Source organism: Plecotus auritus, assembly GCF_963455305.1.
Source record: "Plecotus auritus genome assembly, chromosome: 8".
Lineage (NCBI taxonomy): Eukaryota > Metazoa > Chordata > Mammalia > Chiroptera > Vespertilionidae > Plecotus > Plecotus auritus.
In genome coordinates this window covers 146893212-146919766 of record NC_137782.1, presented here as the reverse complement: position 1 = coordinate 146919766, position 26555 = coordinate 146893212, and the positions used below count along the sequence as shown (strand labels likewise).

The following is a 26555-nucleotide window of genomic DNA, read 5'->3' as shown; positions in this document are numbered from 1 at the left end:
AACCGTAGCCAATTAGATGGAAAAACAAATGAACACAAATGTGCACGTTAAATGCCGTGTTGAGTGCCGTAGCAGCTCTAACAGAGGTACAAAGCCTGAAATATAATGCAGTTGGAAAAGCCTGACTCTTACTAACTTCTATATAAGTATAGTTATAATCACATATCATCTTTATATTAGTGTATATTATATATTTTTATGTTACATGATATTATGAATATAATATTACCAAACGGTCATTAACTGCTAGGTGTTTTTCATAATTGACTCACCATAATATTACAGATTCAAATAATTACCATACATTTTCAGTTTAAAAATCTAAGAGTAGGCAACTTAACCATGGTCTCATAGCAGAGCTGGATTTAAATCTGTGTCTGAAGATTTCAAAGCTCATACTGGATCCCATGACTAAAGAGACCAGGAAAGGATTTATGGAAGGAGTCACACTTCAACTCCTCTTCAAGAACTACCAGGATTTGCTTACTTGGCAGGAAAATAGCAGGGCATTTCAGGCCAGAATGCCAGTATCAGCAATGGCAAGAAGGCAGGAGTTAGGATAACATAAATTAGCATGAGGTGATGTGTGTCTACAGAGGGAAGGCTGAAGGTGAAAAAGGTGATCAAGGTTCCAAATGACACAGGGCCAGAGTCTCCAAAGAGATTCTCACAGATGGACTTATGGTTGGAGATGAGGTGCTGAGGAGACGTGTAACCACTGAAGGCTTCAAACCTGATGAATCTAGTTTCTGAAACCCAAATCTGACTACAGTTTGCTTTTTTAAAAGAAAATACAAGGATATAACTGATCACATCCCTGCCCTCACAGAGGGAAAACAATGTGTAAGATAAATACTAAAATAGCTAGGTGGATAGAGGTTGATTAAGTTTGAAAAGGAAAGTAAAGCAGGGAAAGAGGGAAAGAGGTATCCTGTGGGTGATGTGTAAGATGACAAGGAAAGGCATCATTGACAAGCCAACGTTTAAACAAAAAAAAAATGACTCAATGTCCTTCAGTTTTCCTATTCCCTTAACATCCCCTCCCTTCAAAGTAGTTGGAATGATCACAAACAAAAACCTCATACTTCCTTTAAGAGTTATTGTTTCCTTAGGAATCATATATATATATTTTTTATTTAATAAAGCACGTTTAAAACTTTCAACCTATCATAATCTTTATATATAAACTTAGGTAATACTTTTATAATTATTCAAACAAAAATTTTCATTTGTTTTTGATGTAAGAAGTTTAAAGTTCATCCATTATTATGTAGAATAAAAGAATCTAAAACAGCTTTAGCCCTGGCTGGGTGGTTAAGTGGTTAAAGCATCATCCTGTATAACAAAAAGGTGTGGGTTTAATTCCCAGTCAGGACACATACCTAGGTTGAGGATTAAATCCCTGGTTAGGGTATATAGGGGAGGTAACTGATCGATGATTCTCTCCCTGTCTCCCTGTTTCCCCCTCTCCCCCTCTCCCTTTCTCCCTCTCCCTCTCTCCCTCTCTCAAGTCAATAAAAAAAAAAAAATCCTCAGGTGAGGATTAAAAAAAAAAAAAATTAAAACAGATTTAACGTGATTCCACTTCACCCTGACTCTTCAAGAATATTCTCTCTTGTTTACCGTATTTTTAAACACCAGTTCACCTAGGTTTTATACAATTCAAACACAGAGACTTTATCACTGAATTTCTAGATCTTCTGATTCTTCTAAATTTGTACCTTTTCTTCTATAGAATTCTTGAATTTGTTATTTCATCAGAACACTATGGGAGATTAGATATCACTTAAAGAACGTAAGAAATTTAAAGAATTAACAACCGTAAACAGTTTTTGTTAAATGTTGTTACTCATATCAATTGTCCTTAATTTATAGATTAGCTACTTTATTATCTACTGTATGGTAAACTGAATTGTAGCCCTTCTTTTACTTCTGTTTCCATTTCTTCTTCTTTCTTATAGTTTATTGAATTTGACAATGTGAAGGTTAATGGTGCTCTTAGAACAGTTTTAGCTGAGTTTTGCCTAGGAAGCCAGAATGATGTGGGTTGAATAGTGAAAGTAAGGTTGTATTTATCATGAAACATTTTCACAGAGTTTGAGCATGAAAAAGAGCCAAGAAAAGGGGCATAGGATGGATGTTAGGTCAGTTTTGGTTATTTTTTTTTAAAGAGCAGTAAATTCCAATGATTAATGTTGAAGATTCAAGGGAGGCGGGGCGGGGGGGGGGGTGGATAACAGAAAGACTGAGTCCTTGAGTAGATAAGCTTGATAAGACAGCAAAAACAATCCCAAGTATAAGGGAAGAAAGTGGAGATGGTGAGAATATGAGAGTTTTCTTATATTGTTCTTATACTGGCTTCCAGTTTTGTCTTCAAGTATTGCTTTAGCCATACAGGAAGTATGGGGCAAGAATTGGGTCATTTGTGAATTTGTGTGAAGATAATTCATAGCCAATGTTTTATAGTTTTATGTTTGTTAGCCCAAGAGGTAGGTAACTAAATGATGCCTTGTTATGGAATGGAAAAGAAACTGATCTGAGAGTTAGGATTCCAAGGACTCTAGTCTGAGATATGCCTCTAAATTAATATTTAATCTTGGTCGAACCTTTAGTAAAATCCTTTATGCTTTTAATATGCCCTCTATAAATTCTTTTCCCCAGTGAGATGTTTTCAATTTCTCAACAGTTCGTTATTTAGACTTTTAAAAATAATTTTATTAATTGAGTGTTTAATTACAAAAATATGCCTGGGGCATAAGATGTAGAATTAAACACAAAAGTCAATTTGAATTTTTTGGTACTCTGGATGGAATGCTTTTGAGGAGAAAACAACATTGCTACCCACAACATGTTCATCAAGGATTTTCTACCTCCTGCTCCACTGCTTGTGTGATTTTAAGTATGCTTTATAAATTTCTATCCAATGACAGCACAATCAAAGATGTGCGATGAATCTTTTCTTCCTCCTTTGACAAAAAGCTTTGCTCTTAGCCAACTTAGTGTGTAGTAAAAGACATTTAATTTTAGCTGTGGGGTATCCATTTTCTGTCACACACACAAAAATAAACAAACATAAAAGTAATAAGATCTCATAGAAAACAGTATGGGACAGAGCTGCCTGACTTTAATTTTCTGAAATGCAAAGGGATGCAATTAACTCCCGGGTTGTGATTAGCTTGTTGGAAGCTGGATCCCCTCAGCAAATTACAGCATCCACAGCACCCATAATGTTGTCATATACTCAGTATTATTTATTTGCCTTTTGATTTATAGCCCTGAAGATACAGCCATGGGGCTTATGGATTAATAATGAACAGAGCCAAGTTCAAATTGCAGCTCGGTCTCTGCTCTAATTCTGTGCCTACCAACTAGCTTTTTTAAAAGATGTTTGCCAGGACTAGTAAAAGCACTTGCCTTGGGAGCACCAAAAACCCAGTGGGCAAGATAAATGATATTTTAAAGCAATATTTAAACATCAAAACCAATGTTTTAAACATCCATATATATGCATGATAAACAAAAGGTAAACATTTTAAATAAAGATGGGATCAATAACAGTGGTATATTGAGCTATACTGGAGTCTGAGACAAAAAGAATCTATGAGATACTTTGTTCAGATTTTTTTTGGGGGGCATCCATTTTTAGTTTTCCAAGTAGTGCACTAATTTGTTTCCATTCCCCATTAAATTTTACAACTAGGTGAGTGCTTCATGGGCCTCAACCTACTCTCAGGCTTTTAAATTTACCACCAAAATAGCTGGCATGAGGGCAGCATCGTGCTCTAACTTGTTTCTGCCGCCACTGTAGAAGCACAATTCCTTTTGGATGCCAACCACTATTGACCACACCAAGTTCTCTTCCTTTTATTTCCTGTAAATGGGTTTACTGATGTGCTGCTCTAGGAAAATCCTTCTGGGTGGCCCTCAATACTTCTAATAACCAAAACAACCTATACATCAGGGGAGACAAGGAGTATTTTCCAGGAAAACAAATTCCATTATTTTTCACTCAAAATCAGGTAATAGTTACAAGGAAGGCAGTTGCAAAAGAAAATAATATTTTTTTTTTCAAATAGAGAAAGTCAGTGAATCTCTCTGAGGATACACCTCAAAAATGTAGTGATAGCTTCTCTTCATTTAACTCTTGGAGCACACAAAAAATGAATGATTGCAGTCAAAGAAAAACAATTTATAAGGAGACTGTATCCAACCTCAAGAAGCAAATAAGCAAAATTCTGAACTCATAGATATCTGAGACCCTCCTCAACTTGCGAACCACTCTCCTTCTCAGCACTTAAATTTGAGGTAAACATTTTACAACTTGGGGGATTATTTGATCAGTGTCTGTTGCCCTAACTAGACTTCAAGCTCCATGGGGGGAAGAACCATGGCTTCTGTTTTGCTTATTTTTGTGTAAATAGGAAATTCATGCCTCTGTACTCTCCACAGAGAGAGAATCCCTTCAGTATAGGTGGATGAGAATAACAGTCAACCCCAAGCAATGACTATGAAAGGACTTTCATAGCAAATAAGTGAAAGGTGTAGCAGGGAAAATGGACTAATATTAGGGTGAGGACACCTGGGACAGTCCTTCTACCTTGAGATTGGTAAGAGGAGATTTCCTGAGGAAAAGGCCACCAGGAAGTAGGGAAAGCCCTTCCTCTTTGCCACCACTCTTCCCTGTTAGTTCCCCAGAAGATCCAGGAACTGGGCCCTGACATCCTCAACTTCCTAATCCTTTTAAATTGATGGGAGAAAATCTTAGATGAATTTCGTGGCCTGATTTAAGCTCTTCTTTACTCATCAAGTCTATGGGACTTATATTAGGCCAAGTGGCTCTTGGTTTTATATCATCTTTAATTGCTTGCTACAGCACATATGGTAACTTTGTGTGAACTGAAAAAACAAGGGAGGGTGGGGAAGAAGCACAACTTCCTCAGGACACGTAGCCACCAGAAAATCTGTCAAATATTCAATGACTATGGGGTAGATAGTGCCTTCTAGATTTCTACAATATAGAAATTGTACAATACTACATAGTGGCTACTGTTCTAATACTATGTCAATCATTGTCATGTCACACTTTTGTCTTATATTTATGGCATAAATTTAATTCCTTTCCTTCTTCCTCCCCACCCCCAACAGTTAACATAATGTAAGTACTTCCTGGCTAGTGAATTGAAAGCTTCCCTCAAAAGGAAGGAAGCTTAATTCTGGAAATATGGGTGGTTTTGTTTTTTCTTGTTTTATATTTTTATTGTTCTACAGTATGTTTTATTTATATAATCATATAGAAATGGTTTAAACTTGTCAAAAAATGGAACCTAAGTACTTATTATGGTTAAGCGTAAGTGACTATGCCTTGTCTGATTAGAGGGAAAATGCCCTACATTTTGAAAAAAAAAAAAAAACAACAAAACAAAACACAAAACAAATAAAAACGTAATATAATATCAGATACTTCAGGGCATGCAATTCCTTTATCCTTTCCTTAAATAAGATTATCTCTTTACTGTTATGCTGCATTTTAGATCTCTATAATAAGGTCTGCAACTGTCCTGACGAATGAATACTCTTTCAAATGGATTATATGCTAATAGAGTTATATTCTTACATTTTGTCCCCAAATTAATTAAACTAAGTGAAAAGTTATATATATGTTTTCTGATTCTACCACAAATTTAGAAAGCAATCCTGTCCTGAGCAAAGTCAACTTGAAATCAAATATTTATAATTTCAAAAGTGAGCTCTGTGGTATATTCAGGATTTTCTGTTTCTATTATTTAAAATAATCAGGACCATCAGCTGGTCTTCATTAAAAATGCACTTAACTAATAATATTCACCTTTGGGAGGTGAGCAGGGAACATTACATAGCTATAGGTATTTTTAAAATTCCCTAAATCTACTATCCATCTCTTTTTTTTTTTTTTTTTTTGGCTTTCACACTTGAAATAAAAATCTCACCAACAACGAAAATGAGAACTTCACTAATTTTCACTTGCCAATGATGGTAGAAGCCCCCCATGGGTTATTAAGTCTGAGAGATGTGTGAACAAACATGATAATCAGCAAGTAAAGTGTATCATAAAATATACTGTGTTCATTTATTGTGACAACTGGGGTGTAATTATACTAGGAAATGTGCTGCACTTTAGTCAGTGAAAGTAATAAAATCTGAACGCCAGGAGACCTTTCTCTAGTCTGTGCTATTACACTACTTCTGAAGAGAAGGTGAACAACCTAAAAACATGGGAGGAATGTTGGCTGAGCGAAACGGGGGTTAGTCAGATACTCTTGTAGTCTAATAAATATAGCTTCTCTGTGTTTTCCTCATTACTTGTGGGTATGAAACCAAAGAAATTTTTTCTCCATTCCTGGGTAATTACCATGCCTAAATTTGTGTGGATAACGTATGCCATTCATCTCCCTTGCTCCCCCTCATTAAGGAAATAAGAAAGAAAGAAAAAAAAAAAAAGCCATTGTCTTGGAAGTGCCTCTAACAAGTTGTAACTAGAGAAGCAGGAGAAATTTTACAGAAAGATAAGGAGACAAAGGGACCCTGGAGATGACTGTGTCACAGGAGGATATGTAGGTGCAGTGATTAAAGCATTCATGGAGGTCACTAGGAAAAGTGAAAGGAACATAAGGAGCATATAATTTCAGATTAGGAAACCCTGGGCTTCCCAGAGTGAACTGCTGTTTGGGAAAGTGTAGTTAATTGAATTTTATGACACTTTTTATGAAAATTAAAATGCATATCTTTTACTACCCTAATAGTTTTATTGCTACTGTGAGATTTATGTGCGGTGATATACCAAAGAAAAAGCATATGCAACAACTCATTGAAGAGCACCAAAGTGGATTACTACGGTTTCCTTTTGTGCTTTGGCAGCCGACAATCACGATCATAATTACAGGATTGGAGCCACCTGCCAACTCAATGAACAGAACCTCATGGCTCCATATAAAATAGAAGCAATTCTAACATTAAAAAGAAAATGAGTGTTAAATCAGAGAGACCTGCGGGGGCAGTCCAGGGAAAGCTGGGTATTTATTTTTGCCTGAGCACCAAATGACTGACTTTTATATTATCCCATTTACTGGCCCAGAAAGAAGCAGTGTCTGCCAAGACCTTTCTGGTTAAGCTAATCCAATGAAAATTTGCATCCCCGGTTGCTTGGGAGAGGCCTGGTGAATTGACAATTCTTATGGGCACAGTAAATCCTCGATTTTAGATGGTATAGCTTAATTCCTTATAATGCATTACAGCAGGAAACAAGGACTGGCCTCACTTTGATAAAACTGTTGCCTTGGCATGTGTTTAGCCTGCTGCACCACCAGACATGACCAAAAGTCAATGTGATGTAAAAATAGTGATGTCAGGAAGGTCAATCTCTACTAAACTTTTCAAATTGTGAATTCTAGCTTACTAAAGGAGTTAACCTGGACATGAACATGTTAACATTTTGCTCTGAATTCTTCTCAATTTCACTTTCTAAGAGTTTTCCCTCAGTTCCTAAAGTCACCCTAGTCATTCCTTTCTCTGCCCTACTTACACATTTCTATTAGAGCGGAACTTCTCATACTTCAATGTGCACATCTATCACCTGGGATCTTTTTAAATGCAAATTCTGATTCAGTAGGTGTGTAGGGGGTGGGGAGGTTTGTGAGTTTGTATCTCTAATGGACTTGCAGGTGCTTCCAGTCCTCAGAACACACTTTGAAAAGCAAAGAATTAAAAGCACTTCTTAAATTATAATGATCTGTCCACATAGCAGCCAATTCCTCTCATGTATGAGCTCCCTGAAAGCAAAGACTAGGGCAGTGCTGCAGTAGATGCCCATAACAGAAGGCTTACAGTTTTGAGGCACAGTAAGGATCTTACCATATGTATATCACCTCTAATTCTCAAAACAATCCTGCAAAATCTGTAATCATGTTCCCATTTTACAATGAAGACATCTAGTCTCAGATACATTAATCGAGTTGGCCTTGACCACAAAGGGTACCATGTGGCAATCAGAATGCTATCTGGATCTGTTTGCCTCCAAATCTGTTATCTTTCCACTGTACCCACAGCCTCCTCTTGTGTTTCTGTACACATAGAGCCTAGGAGAGCACCTAGGGATACAAAGGCATTCAATAGATGTGCTTGGATCTGTGACTGCTTTATCATTAGATTCTCATTTGCTCCTATTATCTCCTTTGTGTGGATGCCCTCCCTGCTACTCTCCACCCAATTAACATTCAACTCACTCCCATCCCATCACTTCCACTTAGCCAGCCCCCTCTACCGGGCTTGTTCTCTTTCTGAATTCACATACAGCAATTGTGTGCACCCCACCATCGGCACTTAAACTGCTAGATACTTTATTAACAATATGTTTGACTTACTCTGCAATTATTTATTGAGTCCTGACTTACTAAGCACCAGGCACTGTGGTAAGCATCCTATCCTATATAATAAAAGGCAAATATGCAAATCAACAGAACGGAGGAACACCGGTTGCTGTGATGCACACTGACCACCAGGGGGCAGGCACTCAATGCAGGAGCTGCCTCCTGGTGGTCAGTGTGCTCCCACAGGGGGAGTACCGCTCAGCCAGAAGCCAGGCTCATGGCTGGGGAGAGCGCAGCAACGGTAGCGGGAGCCTCTCCTGCCTCCACAGCAGTCGTACATCCCCCGAGGGCTCCCAGACTGTGAGAGGGCGCAGGCCGGGCTGAGGCACCCTCCCCCACCATCCCCGTTCATGAATTCCATGCACTGAGCACCTAGTATGTAATAATAGGTCAGGAGACAACATGGACAAAACTACTGCTTCCCTGTGTCTTGGGAACCATTCCCCCAACTAAAATGGGGCAAGGACCCATTCATTTCACTTTCCATAGTCCTCACAGTGTTATGTACATAGTATATGCACAATTAATAATAGTCTCAGATTTGAATAATTTATCATGAAATATGTCCCTAATGCACAGGAAAGTCTTAAGCACCAGGCCTTCCCATTTTCCCACAAGTGATCTTAGAAGGTGGAATGACATGTTCATACTGTTTCTCATTTCCCATCAGCACTGTTTTAGGCCAGAAGCAGAGATAGTAGAAACTCCTATACAGTTACAAGTGTCAGCCAGAAAGATAGAATTCTCTCAAATTAAATCATAGTTTCCAGGCAAAAGAGAAAGACCTAAAATTGCAACTGCAGGTGGAATAGGCAACTTCAGGAAGGGTTAACTTCAGTGCCAAGATGATCATTCTCCCCTTACACACCAGAACTATAGACCAGAAACCTGCTAATTAGAAAAAATATATCATGCTTATCATCTCATGAAATTCTTTTCAACATCATCTCAAATTTGCAGTATCTTAGAGAAACTTGTATTTCCCTGGGTATTTCAAAATGTTCAATATTTGGCGTCATAAAAAGCATCAATTTTCAAAGTCTGTACATTCCCTGAAGGTATACAGAGTCTGTCTTTCTGGAAGATGTAGCCTTCGTAAAGTTCCAATAGATGTGTTGGTCACATGCATTCGTATGTATTAGTATCGAATGTAGGCCTATTGATGAGTGATTTAAAAGGGGAAGTATATTTGTTCTCTATCAGTTCATGCCCATCATTACAATTTCTTATATTGAAGAAATCTGCACATATTAGTTCATCTTGTGTTATGTTCTAAAACACTTAAAGTGGAAGTAAAGGATGCACAGGAATCCTCTCAATTTGACTGTTTTATTCAATATTAAGAGACTGCATAATGCAATCAGCAGACCATGAAATTTTAAGTTAGATAAGCCTGAATTCTTATCATGTTAACATGGGAATACTTCTTCAGCTCATATGCTCCTCTTGTAAAATAGATGTCAGACTTCTTATGCAAGGATGAGAAGAAATTATTTTAATAAAAAAAACCCAGAATATAGTATGTTTAATTAGTAGTTGTATTCTTGATCATGTTAAAATTATACTCTCCTTATTACTGTTTTTTTTTTAAATCACCAAAGTGCATTTATTTAAGTACCAAAAATAATTACATTTAGCATTTAACTAAGCAAGTATACACATGAGCCCAGGCACCAGTAAAAATTTCAGCTTAAAACAGATTTGGTATAAATAAATATCTGAAAGGAGCTATAAATAAATAGCTATACAAACATGAAAGAAACAAATAGCTGAAGCCTTTGCCTTGTGTTTCAGGATTAATTAAAAGTTTTCTCTCTCAAAACAGGAGGACATCTCATTAATCAGATTTCCTTTTCCAAGTTCTTCCTTTTTATAGGGCCTTGGCAGGAAAGGTCTTTGGCTAAAATATAGTTTAAGATTAGTGTAGTGTGACTGAGCTGTAGGCTGCATCCTAGAAGAGCCTTAAACATGAGTAAAAATAGGTTTGAGGGTTGAGGAAAAAGGAGAGAAAGAACACAGTGACAATGAATCACAGGCTCTCTGAGCTCTAGGGACCTTAAACATGAAGCAAACCAAGTCTTTCATTTTATAACTAGTGCCCCAGTGCATGCATTCATGCACATCGAAAGGAAATTAGCTAGGAGGTGGCCAGCGGGGTGGGGACTGGGCGAGACAGGCTGGACATGCCCTGGAGCCAACCTCCCTCAGTCCCTCCCTGGCATCTGCAGAATGAACGCAAGGTCCCTCCAGCAGGTGGGGTCCCTGGCCTGGCCTGTGGGGATCAGGCCCAAACCAAGGGGTCCTGGAGTGCGAGAGGGCACTCTGCAAAATTGCTGTCATACATGGTGTGGAACGCAAATACAAGTGTGCAGTAAACCAGATTCAGGGCCGACAGTGCTGCAGCAACAACATAACCCAAAGCTGAAGGTGGAATTGTATGGCCCCGCGAGGAATTGGGCTCTCTCCTCTCTGGTTCCAGGGTGCATCACCCAAGAACCACCGTTGCCAAGTCATGGCAGCTCCTGTGCTGAGCGTCTTCCCCCTGGTGGTTAGTGCACATCATAGCAACCGGTTAGATGGTTGGACACTTAACATATTAGCCTTTTATGTATATAGATGAGGAAACTGATGCCCACAAAACTCAAGCAACTTGCTCAAGGTGATATACTAAGATCCTAGCTAAAGAATTGTCACATATAGATCATCTTACGTTAGTAAGACAAATAAATATGAAGATCTTACTAGACGTAGGATTTTTGCTCATGAACAGGGAATTCCTAGTGAATAGGGATCACATTTATTTAGCAAGTGGTAAAAGTAGGTAAAGATGTAAAATGTTGTAGACGATGAAAAAGGATGCCAAGTTAAGAATATACTGTCTCATATGAATGGCATTTTTGACAGTGCTTCAATTGACTTGAGTATCTTCTAGGTTAAAATTCATTTGCAGATGTAATACTTTATTTCCTAACCTACAACAATTATCAGAGTTATTGCAAAGAACTCCAAAGAATAAGAATAGAGGGATATGCATTCGGAATTACTCACTTTCCTCATATTGCAGCAGACATTTTGCCTTGAACTAGATTTTTCACAGCATGAATAGTGTGAATGGGAACTTTTCAAACATTCTCATGACTGCCAGCCAATGGAGGAGGCTGATAATCAAAATGAAAATGTGTGTTATTCTTTCAAATCACCATGTAAGACACATCCAAGATTGTATCAAACTGTTATAAATCTAATCATACTCTCTTAGAAAAATTCTTTAGGAAGAATGTCAATTTTTGTTTTCTGGAGAGCAGAGAATTAAGAAGATGATGTTAGAGATCATCTAATCTAACAGTTCCCAATCTTAGGTGTGTATCAAGATAATCTGGAGGCTCTCAGAATATAGGTTTCTGGGCCCTATCTAACAGTTGCTAACTCAGGAGGCTCTGGAATGTGAGAATACACATTTCTAACAAATCTGCAGATTGTTTTGGTACTACTGGTCCAAAAATCATATCTTGGGAACCACTGATTTACTCCAGCCCCTTTACTGTACTACCTCTTTTTAAAATTATATATATACATTTATTGATTTCAGAGGGGAAGGGAAAGGGAGAGAGAAAGAAACATCAATAATGAGAGAGAATCATTGATCAGCTGCCTCTTGCACGCTCCACACTGGGGACTGAGCCTGCAACCTGGGCATATGCTCTGACTGGGAATGGAACTGTGACCTACTAGTTCATAGGTAAAAACTCAATCACTGAGCCAGTCACCTGGGCTTTTTTTTTTTAATTTGACTAATTCTAGTGTTCTTAGAATTTACATTTTAAGCTTTTTTTCTCAACCCCTCCAACAACCAAGCAAGTTCTGTTTCTCATGCTGTCACTGTGGACTTGGCAGACTGATGGTGGTTTAGGTGGATTGGAATGTAGTAAATATCCATCATCTTTATTAAGCTGATATTAGGCAAATTCTCCTATAATACTGAACCAGAGCAATTAGTCTAAGTGAGCCTTTTGCACTTGGCATTTGTATATGCAACTGAACCATCTTCATCATATTTTTCATGGAGAGGAAAAACACCAAAGATTATTACTAATTCAATTTATATAAGATCAATCTGGCTCTGCCAGAGCTGTTGCAAAGGTGACATTTAGAGAGTTGGTCAAGAATATGTTATTACAAGTGATATGTTGTTATAAGCGAAATTGCAAGAAAGCTTATGTTAGTGCTAGAAAAATACCCCGGTGTTGATAAAGCTTAGCTAAAAAAGATCAAATAAGCAGTGTAGCATCTCATAGTAATGTCATTATTCCTGCAGGTATCAGCTAATTAACGAGAAAAAAGTAAATTAAACAAGAACAGTCATCTTGAAACAACTTAAGGTCCCAGAATTTGTTAAATTTAATGAGTTAATATACAAAGCAGGATTTCAGTAAGATTGGAAGAAAATAGAAAGTGATGCTTCTAATTCCACTGCCCATGGTATGTGTGCATGTACATACACATACTCACCCACATGCCCTCAGACAGACACACACATCTGTACTCACAGCACTCAGTTTCTACAGGAGATTAATTCCACAAGGGTCCTCACTATCAGGAATAAAGACAATGAAAATGTATTTACAGTAATGTGACAAAACATAACACATTACCCCTGCCAGTGATTATATAACATGTGGGTATTTTCTTAATAGAACTATAGGGGCACACATATCAGTTAGCTTGTAAATTATGAACTGGGTAATTAGAATGTGTCAATGTGGTTCACCAATTGTAACAAATGTACCACTCTGGTGAGAGATGTTGACAGTGGGGGAGGTGATGCATGTGTGGGGACAGGGGACATATGGAAAATCTCTGTACCTTCATTTTAATTTGCTGTGACTCTAAAGCTGATCTAAAAATATATAGTCTTAAGAAAACACCAATCTTAAAATATTACTGAGCATTTAATATGTGCTAGACACTGTGAGAAATAATACCAACAAATAGAATGGAATGGAAGATATAGTCACACATAAGAAGACACCTGTCAGACAGTAAATGTTTGGAGATTCAGAAGCAGAAGAAATCACCCATGAACTGAGGATTATTCCGCTCTGAGTGAATTAATTTGAGCTGGGTCATCTCCATGGGCTGACCTTTCTTAGGCAGAGTGGAAGGCAGAGAAAGGAGGACAATCCGGAGGAGGGAATCGTTGAGCAGAGATGAAGGCATAGAGAGCATTCAGCGACTATACCAGTGGGTCTCTGTCCATGTCTGGATCAAAGAGTTGATGCCTGAGCATATGGGAAATAAAGCACGTTGTGGAGTTGTATTTGTTGAAAAAGATTATGGAGAATCTTAAATATGGAATGAAAGAATGCAGAGATGCCAGGGAAATAAATGTCAATTGAACCTACTGACCACTGAACCTACTGACAACACTAGGAAAGGAAATATTGGGGTCCAGGAGAGAAGATTTTCCAGGTGACCTTAAAACCATGAATGTGAGCTGGTACTGCAGAGCTACTCCATTTGGGTTTACACCACTATAACTTTCAAGGACTCAGCTAAAAAATAAAAAGTATAATTGTGGCCATCATACAGCTTGTAGACACTGAATTCCAGAAGAGAGGTCGCATTCACAACTTGGGCACCATCCTCTCAAAGGGCACTCCATAGATCAATTTTAGTTTCAGGAGATTTCATTTTAAGAACCTTAGTTTTTTATCTTTGGCACTTCAACAACACTGAAAATGTTTCCAGGTTTTGATTTACAGAAATATTACCACTGTCAATAAAAGGAATGTGCCCGACATACTAAAATCCAACTTAATTACTTCCATGATGTCTCCTGCGGCCGAAAGGAATGGTAGTTTAACACTTTTTCTGATTTTAATTTAGTAAAATGAAGCACTTGCCCTGATTGGGACCTGAAAAAGCAGATTTATAACTGATGTCATGGAAGTTGGACCCCCAGTGTCAGCAACATGGTCTTATTGTGAGGACAGTGATTACATGAATCCTGATCCTCAGTTCAGATTCCACAAAGTCTGGCAGTTGAGAGACCCTCAAGGATTTGACATGGAATCTGGCTGGGATATTTATGTATCGTGTCATGACCTGGAGATGCTTTGCAAACATAGCCAAAGGCCTGCTTTGAACCAACACCATTCCTGTGTTAGCATTGCCCCGAGCTGCTGGAATCCAGATGAGGTGTTGAAAGCTTCCCAACAGGAGATGCCAAGCACCAAAATATACACTCACTCATACAAGTGAAGAAAGCTAGCAAAATATATTCTTTACGTACCACTACATATTCCATCTGTTTCTCTCCCTAAAGGGTCATATGTTACAGATTTATAAGAAGCATTCGCACCTACACGAACACAGTCTCCACTGTCTCTGTGACATGTAGCCTCCTCCTTATTCGCGACCCACTTTTTTTTTTTTAACATTTTTCTATGTCAGCTCATCCTTTTAAGAAACTTGTTTCATTCCGAAATCATTTCAAGTTAAGAAATGCCTTTGTACCTTCCTATCTCAACAAATCCTGGGGAGATTACGCCACAGGCTCCATAGGCCATTTTCTGAAATGTGTGAGATTTTAGATTATTAGGGTCATTAAAATCGTACACTCCATAATACCCAGAGCCAACAGCTCACCCTTGCACTTTACGCTGCTACCAGAATGCTACCAGAGAAGCAAGCTGCCAAGGAGATCGTAATTCCTCCCTATAAGAGAACCCGACACTTTTTAATTGCTACAGTAAATTTTGTTAAAGACTCAGAATCCTTTATTCAGGGAAGGAAGAAGGATCACTGGGCAAGGTGCATTTTCTTCACATAATTTTTTTCTTTATGAACAGAATTATTCCTAATGCAAGCACAACGTTATTTTTATCATGACCTTTTTCTGGACTCTGCACATTTCTCCAGAGCTTTCTTTCCCTTCCCTACACCCTTACCATTAATCTCATAGTGACTTTTCATGATCTGGCTTGATGCACTGTCTGTGTCTTCCAAAAACCTTCAAAGACCACACTGCTAACCTCTCACTTCATTTTTTTCCCCTTTCTACATTAACATTGTAGAGAGAGAAAACTGAGATGTAATCAACATAATGAAACACTTGGTACACATTCATTGGTCACACAATTCTGAATCTTAGCAGCTCATGTCCCCTAAGACCCATGGTGAATCTGACTCAAGTAAGAGAACCTTGGGAAATATCTCTGCCTGATTTCATGATGAAATTATTAAATTATTGTTTTTGAGCAACCTAGGCTGTCATAGAAAAGTCACAGAAAATTACCATCTCTCTTTCATAATCAGTATGACTTTTTAAGAGAACTGGAAGTTAATGACAGCCACCTTAGACAGCCATAAATTTTTCACTCATCTTTAGACGTGGCAACTGAGCAGTTGAGGGGTAGAGCATGTTTCATGCAACCTACAGTTTAAAATTAAATATAAGAGTCAAGAGTCAGATGAGGATGGGGAAGAGATCCACAATGCTAAAGGCTAGTCATTACTAATGTCTAGGGAATTTTGTAGCAGGGGGATTTCAATAACACTGAAAATAAATCTATCCTTTTGTGAGAGAAATTGTGGCTGCAAATAAGAATATAGGCTTGAAATTAGGCAGACTTACATCCAAAAATCACTCTGTGCCAATCACTAGCCATTTCAGCTCTAAGAAGTTATATAAACAATCCATGCCTCAAGATACTCACTTGTAAATTGAAAATAATATTTTTGAAGACTGACAAGGTAAGATGTATAATATATAAATAGCATGCACATAGTACCTGTTAATTATGTGATTGGCAAAACATGGTGTTATTTACATAACAATAATTTGCAGTTCTTATGCACTAGCTAGGCACATCCACAGCAACAAAGTTATACTTCTTCTTTAAAAAAATTCCCATGATGATCTCATTCCATACAGTTGGAGAATTGACATGTTATTCTCTTTACATATCTTCTTGATTAGTAAATGGCTAATAAATTATATATTGTTTAAACTTATTTAATCATACAGGATTCTGAGAATTCACCATGATTAATCTTCACTTTGTTCACAAGAGCTCCCAGTGAATCAATTTTGGAGAAGTAAAACGCACTGAAAAAGTAAAAGCAACCCTAAATGCCTCAAGTTTCAACAATTTGCACCACAGATTCAGGCACTCTCCCCTCCCATGCCCCTGCACCCCCGCCCCTTATGGTAACAGACACTGTTGAAGCTGAACTATAATTTGGCACACAACATTTCTATACTTATGTAATGTGACAATGTTATTATGTTTGCTATTTTCCATATGATCAGAGCCATATTCATCTTCCCCAACCTGATGTTAAATTAATTAATATAGTTACATTCTATTCTGGACCAATAGGTAAAAGCAGAAAAGGATTATTGGAGTATAATGGTTTGATGATGGTGGTGAGGTGTGTGATGTGTGTGAGTGTGTGCGTGCGCGCGTGTGCACGCAAGCATATATAGGTTATAGGTAGACTTTATATAAGGAATGTAAACTCTCAGACCTGGCACATAGCAAGCACTCAATAAGTGATTACATCCAAAATAAAGTTCACAAATAGCTATAATATGTAGAAAGTACAAAAACTGTTTCTCTTTTAAAAGAGGGAAAGGTAATGCTCAGCTCAGAAGACCAGCGAAGCTTCTAGTTTAAGTAGAGACTGAAAATGAAGATATAATTTTTTAAGCAGATAGAGTGAAAGGAATGTATTCCAGGTAGAATGAGTGCATCCTCCAAGAGAAGAAGTTAGCATAGGCAATGGGAGGAGAATGGGAAAGTGTCATGTTTCAGAAAGCCACAGGTAAGATAATTGACAGTAATATGTCTCATGGACAAGGTTCTGCAATAGATAAAGATGAAAATGAAAGCTGGAGTCAGACCATGGAGGTTCATGAACTCCGAATTGATGAATTTTGGAGAGCATTGTTGGCCACTGAGGTGTACTAGAAATCCTTATACTAGTATAAGATTAATTCACCTAGTCCACTTTGATTTCGTGAGCTACTATGATCAGCACTTACATGCAACACGATATGCAAAACACTGAGCTCATGAGCCAAAAAGATAAAGAATACTGTCCCTGAACGAAGCACATAGTCTTACAAGGAGATAAGACCAAACATAAATAACTATAAAGTGGAGAGTGATGGCTGATAAAACAGCATTAACAAGACCCCATAGAATTCAGAGGAAGAAAATATTATCTCTAGTCAGGAGAACCAGGAAGAGTGGATGATATGTCAAGTAGGGAGAACAGGAAGGAAGAACTGGTATGGAGGCATGGGGTGAACTGGAGGAGGGAGGAATAAGAAGTGAAAAACTCAAACTACAGATTACTACAATAACCAGAAAAAATAATATTGGGTACCTAAACTATGGCATCGATATGAAAGAATTGAGGAATTAAGTCCACTACACTCACACTTGTGCACAGACCCATACACACTCACAGCAATTGTTTTTGTCAACAAATAGGTCATTTAGATGGCAATTTTCTAGGGAAGAAATGATTTCACACACAGTTTTCTTTAGAGGTAGGTTTTTCCATCATTTGCTTAAATGCCTCTTTTTTTTGAAAGATTCCTTTACGTTCATTAATTAGTATGATTTATCCAAGATTACCCTTACAAGCTACAAAGTATTCCCATCTTCCCATTGTAAATTATATCTCCAGGCTAACATAAATAAAATGTTCTAGTTATTCTCACCACTCTATGAAACTTATCAGAGAGATGACATTTAGGTCTATTGGGGAATGTGGGGGGAGCGGATCTCCTTTGCAATGTGGTGTGTTTTTGTTCTTTCCTCTTTTGAAAAGTTTTATGTCTATTTTCCTTTTTTGTTTGTTTTCTATGCAGTTGAAGGCTGCAGTCACAGAATTTATGAATAAAAAACTAAGTTGATTTTTTAAGTCAATCTCTATACAGAAAAAGTTTTTAAAATTCCAGGAATCACACTAATTCTACTTGTGCAACTTATAGAGAAACAGAATGAGAGAAAAGGCTGATTTGGATAAATTTAAAATGTGAAGAAAATGTGTCATGCAACTTTTAGTGCCATATCATTCGCACATCCTTAAGTTTATAGTTACTACTGTACTTTCTACAAATTATAGTTCATACAAAAATAAGATTTGCTTTTAAATATTGATTTGTACCTCCATATCCTCACTACCAAAACTCCCAAGTACAAACCAAGAAACTCTTTCACATTTCCAGAAAACCCACTAAGAGGTAATGATTTAATCAAAATGCATGTATTCTGAGAACCCTCCAAGTAATTTTCATGCTGATTTGTGCATGAGGCATATCAGGAGACACAGTTATTGGATGACATTTACCTTATTTACAAGAAAATAACAAATAGTCTTATCATTGTCATCACCACTACTATCACCCAGAGCTGCAGTCAAATAATTTTCTGTAAAAATGATTTGAAGACAGCATGATACTTAAAGTAGGATCTCGATGTTCCTTTGGGAAATGTCTAGCAAATAGATACAGAAAATTATATTCTTCCTACTTAACCGGTATATGAGAATACACAACCTGACACAACCAAATGGCAACTGTTTTATAAAACATATAAACTAGATTAAGCAAAGTTTGGCAATGAAAGTTCTTTAGCAAATGAAAAACATTTTCATGCACAAAGCTCTCTCAGCTAGCACATGTGATCACATATCTGTCAGGATCAAACAAGCTTAAAACTTTGCCATAATAAAAGCATAACAAATTATTAGTCTTCTTGTTGTTCTTCAGCATAAGTTTATGTTATTTTCTATGGAAGTTACTATTCTGTGTACACAAATACATATCTTTAAAATCATCTATAAGTTATTTGCTTTGCTTTATGTACATATAAGTATTTACAGAATCTTATATAAGGTTATTCACATAACCCCAAATGAGGTGGTTTGTGTGATTTGATTTGTAGAAATACAGTGTTTGCAAATGTGTGAAAGTTTACTTGTAATTCTATGAAAGATGTCACCGGTAGAATGGAGACTAAATATTTCTCCATCTATGGTGGTGTGATCTTTACAAGTATCTTCCAGGTACTATTTTACTTTTCATTAATTGCTTGTTATACCTGCATTCAATATTTTGGATAAGAAATTTGAAGAGAGATGGGGAATTGTACACTATTGCTTGGCAACAACTCAGTTCAATGAAATATTATAGTTTGACCCCATTTTCAACATTGTCATACATATTATCTATGGACATGAAGAGAGTCTCTGATAGAAAAAGGTCAAAATGAACATAGTCTTTCCTTAAATCCATTCTCAAGCCCAGCCTTCGCCTATCCCATCATCCTAGAGCTTTCCTTAAATGTGATAGCATTTACAAACATAAAGCAGGTACCTTATTTTACAACCAGGAAGCTTTGTCACAAATATTTTCTCAGTACAGAAATGCAATGTTTTGTAGGAAATGTTTTTATCGTTTTGATGAAATGCTATAAAGCATGATCTATTTTAACATTTAGAAACAGAACATCATTCTCTGTCCCAGTTAATTCAGTCTTAAAATCCTCACTGCAATCACACAGCTTAGACACTACCAGATATTCCACAATACAAGGTGAACACTGTGTTTCTTTGTCATGCTTATATTGTTAAACAAAAGAGGGAAAACCCACAAGTGGCTAAAATATAAGGGAGAGTACTTCAAGGACAAAGTTTAAACACGTTTTTAAAGTAAAAGGTAGCTATAGGCCTGAATACAATAGAGTGGAAAAACCATAATGAGAACTGTCACCATTTACTAAAATTACAGCCCTCAAGATGTAACCTTACAAAATTAAACATTACTTTATATAAAGCAATATGAAGTATCTTTCAAAAAACCAGGGTGAACTGTCACACATAGGACATAAAAACATTATTTTCAACAGGTGACCATTAGCAATTCAAAACAATGGACAACAGTGGAAAAACAAAGAATCACCATCATCAGCCTAACAGGTAGCTTATAGCATCCTTGATTAATACTTTAGTATTTAAGTAGTTCTTTTCTGTAGAAACAACTGCTTCACCTGCTTAGGACTGTGTAACTTACAGACCCTATGAAGAGTCCCCATTAGAGAGCCTGGACATCAAACTGTAACAAAGATGAGTATCAGTCCGCGTGCGCACAGGTACTTACGGTCATTGCAGAGCGGGCCACTGAAGGAAGTCATGCTGCAGTCACAGCTGAAGCCATCCCACTGCTGCAGGCACACGCCTTGATTGGAACACGAGTCCTCTTGGCAGGTTGTGCTGGGCCCTGTAACACGATCCAAAAGAAACTTGGTTTCCTATTTAAAAATCCCAAAGTGCTTTATACACGAGCTAGGTCACATATAGTAGTTGCCAACACCTCAAAGTATATGACCAAACCAGTTTTGAAAGTCTAGTTCACACATCTGAATTAGAAACAGAGAAGCTGTAATAGGAATGTTTTCTGAAGTTTCAAGTGCAGGACAAAAATACATTATAATAGTAAATGAAACCAACAAATAGTAAAAGCAAGCACAAAGCTTCCAGTATGATTTAGGCATCGTCCATAATTCTCTATCCCCATTTGAATTTCAGAAAAATGCATGGATCTCCTTAACTTTTCACCAATGAATAGAGACACCATGAAAAATAGAGATTATAACTTCATGAAATTGAGAGAAGATTGGCAAAATAACTGAAGAGAGGTATGCAAAAATGTCCTAGGGCTTCTAGAAGTTTCCCTGCACAAACTATGGATAAAGTTATGATTGTTGGGTGTTTCGGATAGGTATGTTGGCAAGTATCAATTCACATGCTTTGACAGTTTCATGCAATTAAACTTAAAATGAATAACTGTATATATGACATGCCCCATTTTAACATACAAGTAAAAAGAATGCTATTCTATTTCTAAAGAATCAGAACTAAAACACTGAAAAACAAAGAACTAAAAGAAGGATGATAAAAGCACTAAAGGTAACCACTATACAAACATAGTCAAGACTGAAAGCCTTTATGCAAACTATGCTACAGAATGAGGTTTCTTGCACAATGTGCAAAAAAGGAGAAAAATTAAATCTGAACCCAAACAACAGTTACTGCAAAAACGTTAAAAAAAAATGTTATTTGGTGGTTTCCACTCTGTCTTATGGGGTTTCAGTCTTGTTTTGTACACACAGGGCTATCTACCTTGCAAGTCAGCTTTCATCAATGCAACTTTGTCAGCAAAATAAAAAAAAAAAGCAAAATATATTAAATGTTAGTAAGCAATACTGAAATGGGGCAAACACAGGAGAACGTTCAGATTCAGAAAGCATGCTGCTGTAAAGGGGGAGAGAAGTGCTATGTAAAGCAAATAAATTCATACGAACAGCCATAAATCTTAAGCCAAAAATAAGAAAGCGGCAATTCATTAGAATTTTACTATATATATGTGTGTGTGTACATATATGAAAAGATTAATTGAACTGATGACATGAAATGAAGGAAAGTTAAAAGGGCTTCTGTAGTTTTTCCTCTTGGATAGATATGAGCACATTACCGAAGTGACTGACTGCATTGTAGAACCTCAATACTAAGACCTAACTTAGGGAAGGTTGAAAATGGAATACTAGACAACTAAATAACTTTAGAATAAAAATTTAAAGTATTCGGTAGTAAACACAATTATATAGGTTTTATGAAAATGTCAAAATAGACACCAGTAATTGGGGTAACTGCTTTAGTGAGTGAGAATTATATCTAAAATTAGCCTTTATATAAGTTAATGTTTTTGCAAAATGTCCATTTAAACATGATCCTTACAATCAGATTTCTATTATGGTTTTCTTAAAGGTATTGTTCATAGAAAGTTATTAAATTTAGCCTAACCTACGTGAATTTTCACAACCATAATATTGTAAATACTAACTATATAATAACAATAATTTTTGGCATAATAGTAATAATAGTTACCATTAATAACAGTTGTTATTAATAATTAAAATAATCTCCAGGTCTGGGAGACTGAAGAGATGTAATACTTTTTCTCAACTATTGCATCAAATAACCAAGAACCACTGTATTAGTTTTTACTGTTCTTCTAATCTGTGAGAGGTAAGTGGTCTGATGATCTTTATCTCATGGTAGTAGAGACTGAAAATAGTGTTTGACTGGAAAAAAAAAAAAAAAAAAAAGAAGAACAAACTCTTAAAGTAATAGTCCTTAGCCCATTCCTTCCTGGGATAAGCATCAGGTCAAGGAGTGGTGCAAGCCCTGCAGCTGTTTGATCAAGGGATAGGTGCTCCCCTGCAGAAAAGAGCAGGAGCAAACGCTGATGAAGGGCCAGATTTTCATTTTTGCAATAATGATCAGAAATACAATTACAAAATGATGCTAAACTCTGAAACTGGTAAAACTGCAACCCTAAAGAGTAATCTCCTCATATTGTGGAGCAGCAACTCAGGGTACCTGCCAAAATTTATGTGGGCATGAAGACATGCTTTATTACTTTTTTTTTTCATTATCACAACAGTCTTTTTATATTCCGGTATTACAAGAGAATGCATGCCTATGCCTGACAAGATACATTTTTCAAAATACTCACTTTCTAGAACAATATTTAAACATTGGCAGGCATCTGGCCTGCAATTTATTTTTCCCTTTAGTTATATCATGTCCCTTTATTTTTATCACACACAAAAATTAGAAGCCAGCCACAAGGACATTTGTATTAAGTGGTTAGAAGATAAGGATATGTCTGAAAAGGAAAGGAAAGTGAAGGTAAAACTACAATCTCTGGAAACCGAAGAGACAACAGCTAAAAGTGGTTAGATGTCTGGGCTTTACGTAAGGTAAACTTGGGTTCGAAGCATCCATCATCCACTTACTAGCCGTGTGACCTCAGAAAGGTCACCTCCCACTCCGAGGCTTGACCTACTTATCTAAAAAAGTCTGTAATACCTAGTTTATATAGTTTTGAGTAAATAAAATAGCATATGTGAACTTAATGTCACCAGTGCTCAATGGTAGCTTTAATAATTATTTCTGTCACTTAAAAATGCATTTTGGGACTGAATGTTAGGAGTCTATATGCAAAGAGTATCTAACTTAAAAAATCACTAACTTCATCTATGAAAGTTGACTGGACTCAATATTGAGCTGAACTGAGCCTGGTTACCAGTCCACCTTTCCTTTTATGTAAGCAAGGCAATGCCATCTCAAGCAATAGAATTCAAAGTGTGTTTCTCAGACCAATAGCATCAGCTTCATTTAGGACCTTGTTATCAATGTAAATTCTTGGGCCCCATCCTGGACCTACTGAATCAGAACCCCTGGGGGTGGTGTCCAGTAACTGGGTTTTAACAATTATGCCAGCATTTCTGACATTGGCTAAAGTTGGAGAAAGATTCATCCTCAAGGAATGTGCAAGCTCCCTCCCCTAGCTAATATATGGTATAAACAACATGAGCTCTTACCAACTAAGATTAGTTAGAAATGAAAAGCAGCAAGTGAATATTTAGGGAAGTCCAAGAACTTCTTACATAAAAGGGGCTTAGAGATTTTTAGGTCCTTTTGGGTAGGAATGATGAAAAATACTGAAAAGATATTTGGTTATACCAAATTTTTACTATTTCTATTAATATGAAAGTGAGTCCAATGTGATTTGGACTCAAAATTCTTGAGACAATAATATCTAGAGAGAGAATTTATGGAGTATTTAGAATATGAGCACAAATCCTAAAAGCATGTAATTACACCTATGACAGGTACATCTGAGATTCCTAAAAAACATATAGGATAGAAATAATCATAAATTAAAAGTTGTTAATATTGATGTTGGAATTAAAAAATGAGGAAAATGTCAAGGCAGAAAGGCAGGGGTAAAGTAATGTTCCAAGAAAAAAAAAGGAAAATGAGGTAAAAGAGGGTGAAAATTATTAAACCTCAGATATTAAGGCATCCTACATAAGGTAAGGAAGAAATCATTGTTATCATCTACTGAATGAAGTTTATGGTTTTCCAAGAGGATATAAAATTCAGTCACCTTAACCAACTTGCCCACTAGATTATGTTGGAAAATAACATGAAATATCATTTCTGCTAATATTCTTTCTCAATACATCTTCCTCTCATACCATGTGCCAGTGGTGGGGGATCATGTGTGTTTGTGGTTTTCTATCTGATGTGTGTTTAGTTGTGAATGTGTCTGTCTTCTCTCACCATTTTTTTATGGGTGAGATGTGGGCAACCGGTATTTTCAAATATTTTTGAAAAATAATATTTCAGAATAGTTTGTAGTACTTTTTTTTAAATGTACTTATTCTCACGAATTAGACCACATCCAAGTATTCAAGTTGTATCTCACATTATTGTATCTATTCACTAGAACGGAGCTATTCACTTAACAACTTTGCTTTGCTAAACTGGTAAAAGAAAAAACACAAGTTTCCCCTCTGTTTTACAGAATGTGTTATTCCAAACTTTGAAAGAAAGAAAACAAATGTGGTGATAGCATTAAAAATGAATTTGACAGAGATGTCCATTAAATAGCCTTACCTTCCGGCAGGCTTAAAATATAGTTTGAATTTCACCTGATTTTTCAAGGAAATATATGTTGCCGAGAGAAAAAAATATATTCTCAAATTTAAAAAAATTCCCATGTGCTTAGGTAGTTGCTAAGTCTAATGGCATTATTTGGGCTGAGATGAAATGATTCATAATCTCCCAGGGGATAGGAATTCACATTTCTCTCTTTGCTTCTCTCCCATGGAAAATTTCCTTATGAATTTAAAGTTTTCAAAATGGCCCAAACTGTGTTCAACATTAAAGGAGAAGCAGAAACACATTCAGAACCACAAAATTCAAGATGATGTGATTAAAGTACATTTATGGAGGGAGAATTGCCTCAAATAATCTGAGGTGTTGAAGTGAAAATTATCTAAAATGGAAGTAGCAATCAAAAACTACTCCTAAAGATCTTAGTCTGATAGAAAGCACAAAAGAACGGGAAAATACTTGAACACATTTCTGAAGTATGGAATACTAGTCTTGAGTAATAGGAGAAACCAATTTTTGCTAAAACAAACTGGTAATATATATGATCATGCTGCTGGGTAGATACAAACCAAAAAGTAATTTGAGAATGGTATCTAAACTTTATTCTCTTGTTATATCCTATTGAATGTATATTTCAAACAACAGGCTCAAACTGATTAACACTTGCTGGAATAAATATATTTTCCCAGTCTAAATGGGATGTCTATTCAATGTTATAAAGCAAGCATCGCAAAACTGATTAATACACTGTGTAAACTAAAGAATGCAAAAAAGCGGAATATAACAAGAACCATGGATATAGCTCCTGTTTGACATCAGGCATAGTGTAGGCCTGCAAACAGTCCAGAAAAACTAAGATTTATGGTTGAAAGGTTAAAAACAAGAATAAGGATTTCTAAGCCCTAAGTGGGGGGTTGGCAGAAATGAATTTTGCTGGCTAGAGAGATTTCTTCTCATTTACAGCTAGAATTGGAATTATTAGAGTGTGATATAACAAAATCTAGTACCTTCGCATCCTCTCTCGATCTGTCCATTGCAGAAAAGGGCATCTGAGATGAGGTCTGGAAGCCGTCCATTTAGATCAACTGATGCAAGGCAGCCTTGAAAGCCCTCCTTGGCATGGACGAGTTTTGGCAAGGATTTGTATGTTTCTTTCGCCACTCCTCCTATATACAAGTCACCTGTGGAAAGATCAAAGTTTTGGTCACAAAAGGAACTTGTCCTTGACTTTAAACATACAATGGGACAGGAAAAAATATAGTGAGGTTTACTTGTCATTAAATTAATAAAAACAAAGTAATTTTAAAACTAGTCATCTTCCTAAAAGTTTAGGCAGACTTACAAACCAATAGAATGCACTGAGTGTCATACAGTGTGGCCAAGAGGGAGGAACATGGGCCAAGCGGTTACATGTTCCTACATTGAAATCTGAGCCCCATTATTTCCAACTCTGTAACTTTAACAATTAGTTTTTTTGTTTGTTTGTTTGTTTCTCTGGTCATTACTAGTCTCATTTCTAAAATAGAAATAAAACCTATCTCAGAGGGTTATGTGAGGATTAACTGAGAGAAAATATAAGTATCCATCATAGTGAAAATATGTAAT

General features: G+C 36.7%; 1 protein-coding gene across 18 annotated transcripts in view; it reads right to left on the bottom strand.

The window, feature by feature from the left end:
- The window catches only part of NRXN1 (neurexin 1), a 1052009-nt gene that overhangs the window by 496620 nt on the left and 528834 nt on the right, over positions 1-26555 (bottom strand). For all 18 annotated transcript variants that reach the window (XM_080686544.1, XM_080686543.1, XM_080686548.1 and 15 more), the window contains 2 exons: positions 25958-26131; positions 20581-20700 (listed from right to left, as the gene is read on the bottom strand). In XM_080686544.1, the coding sequence (XP_080542670.1) occupies positions 20581-20700; positions 25958-26131 (294 nt within the window). The remainder of the gene's footprint in view (positions 1-20580; positions 20701-25957; positions 26132-26555) is intronic.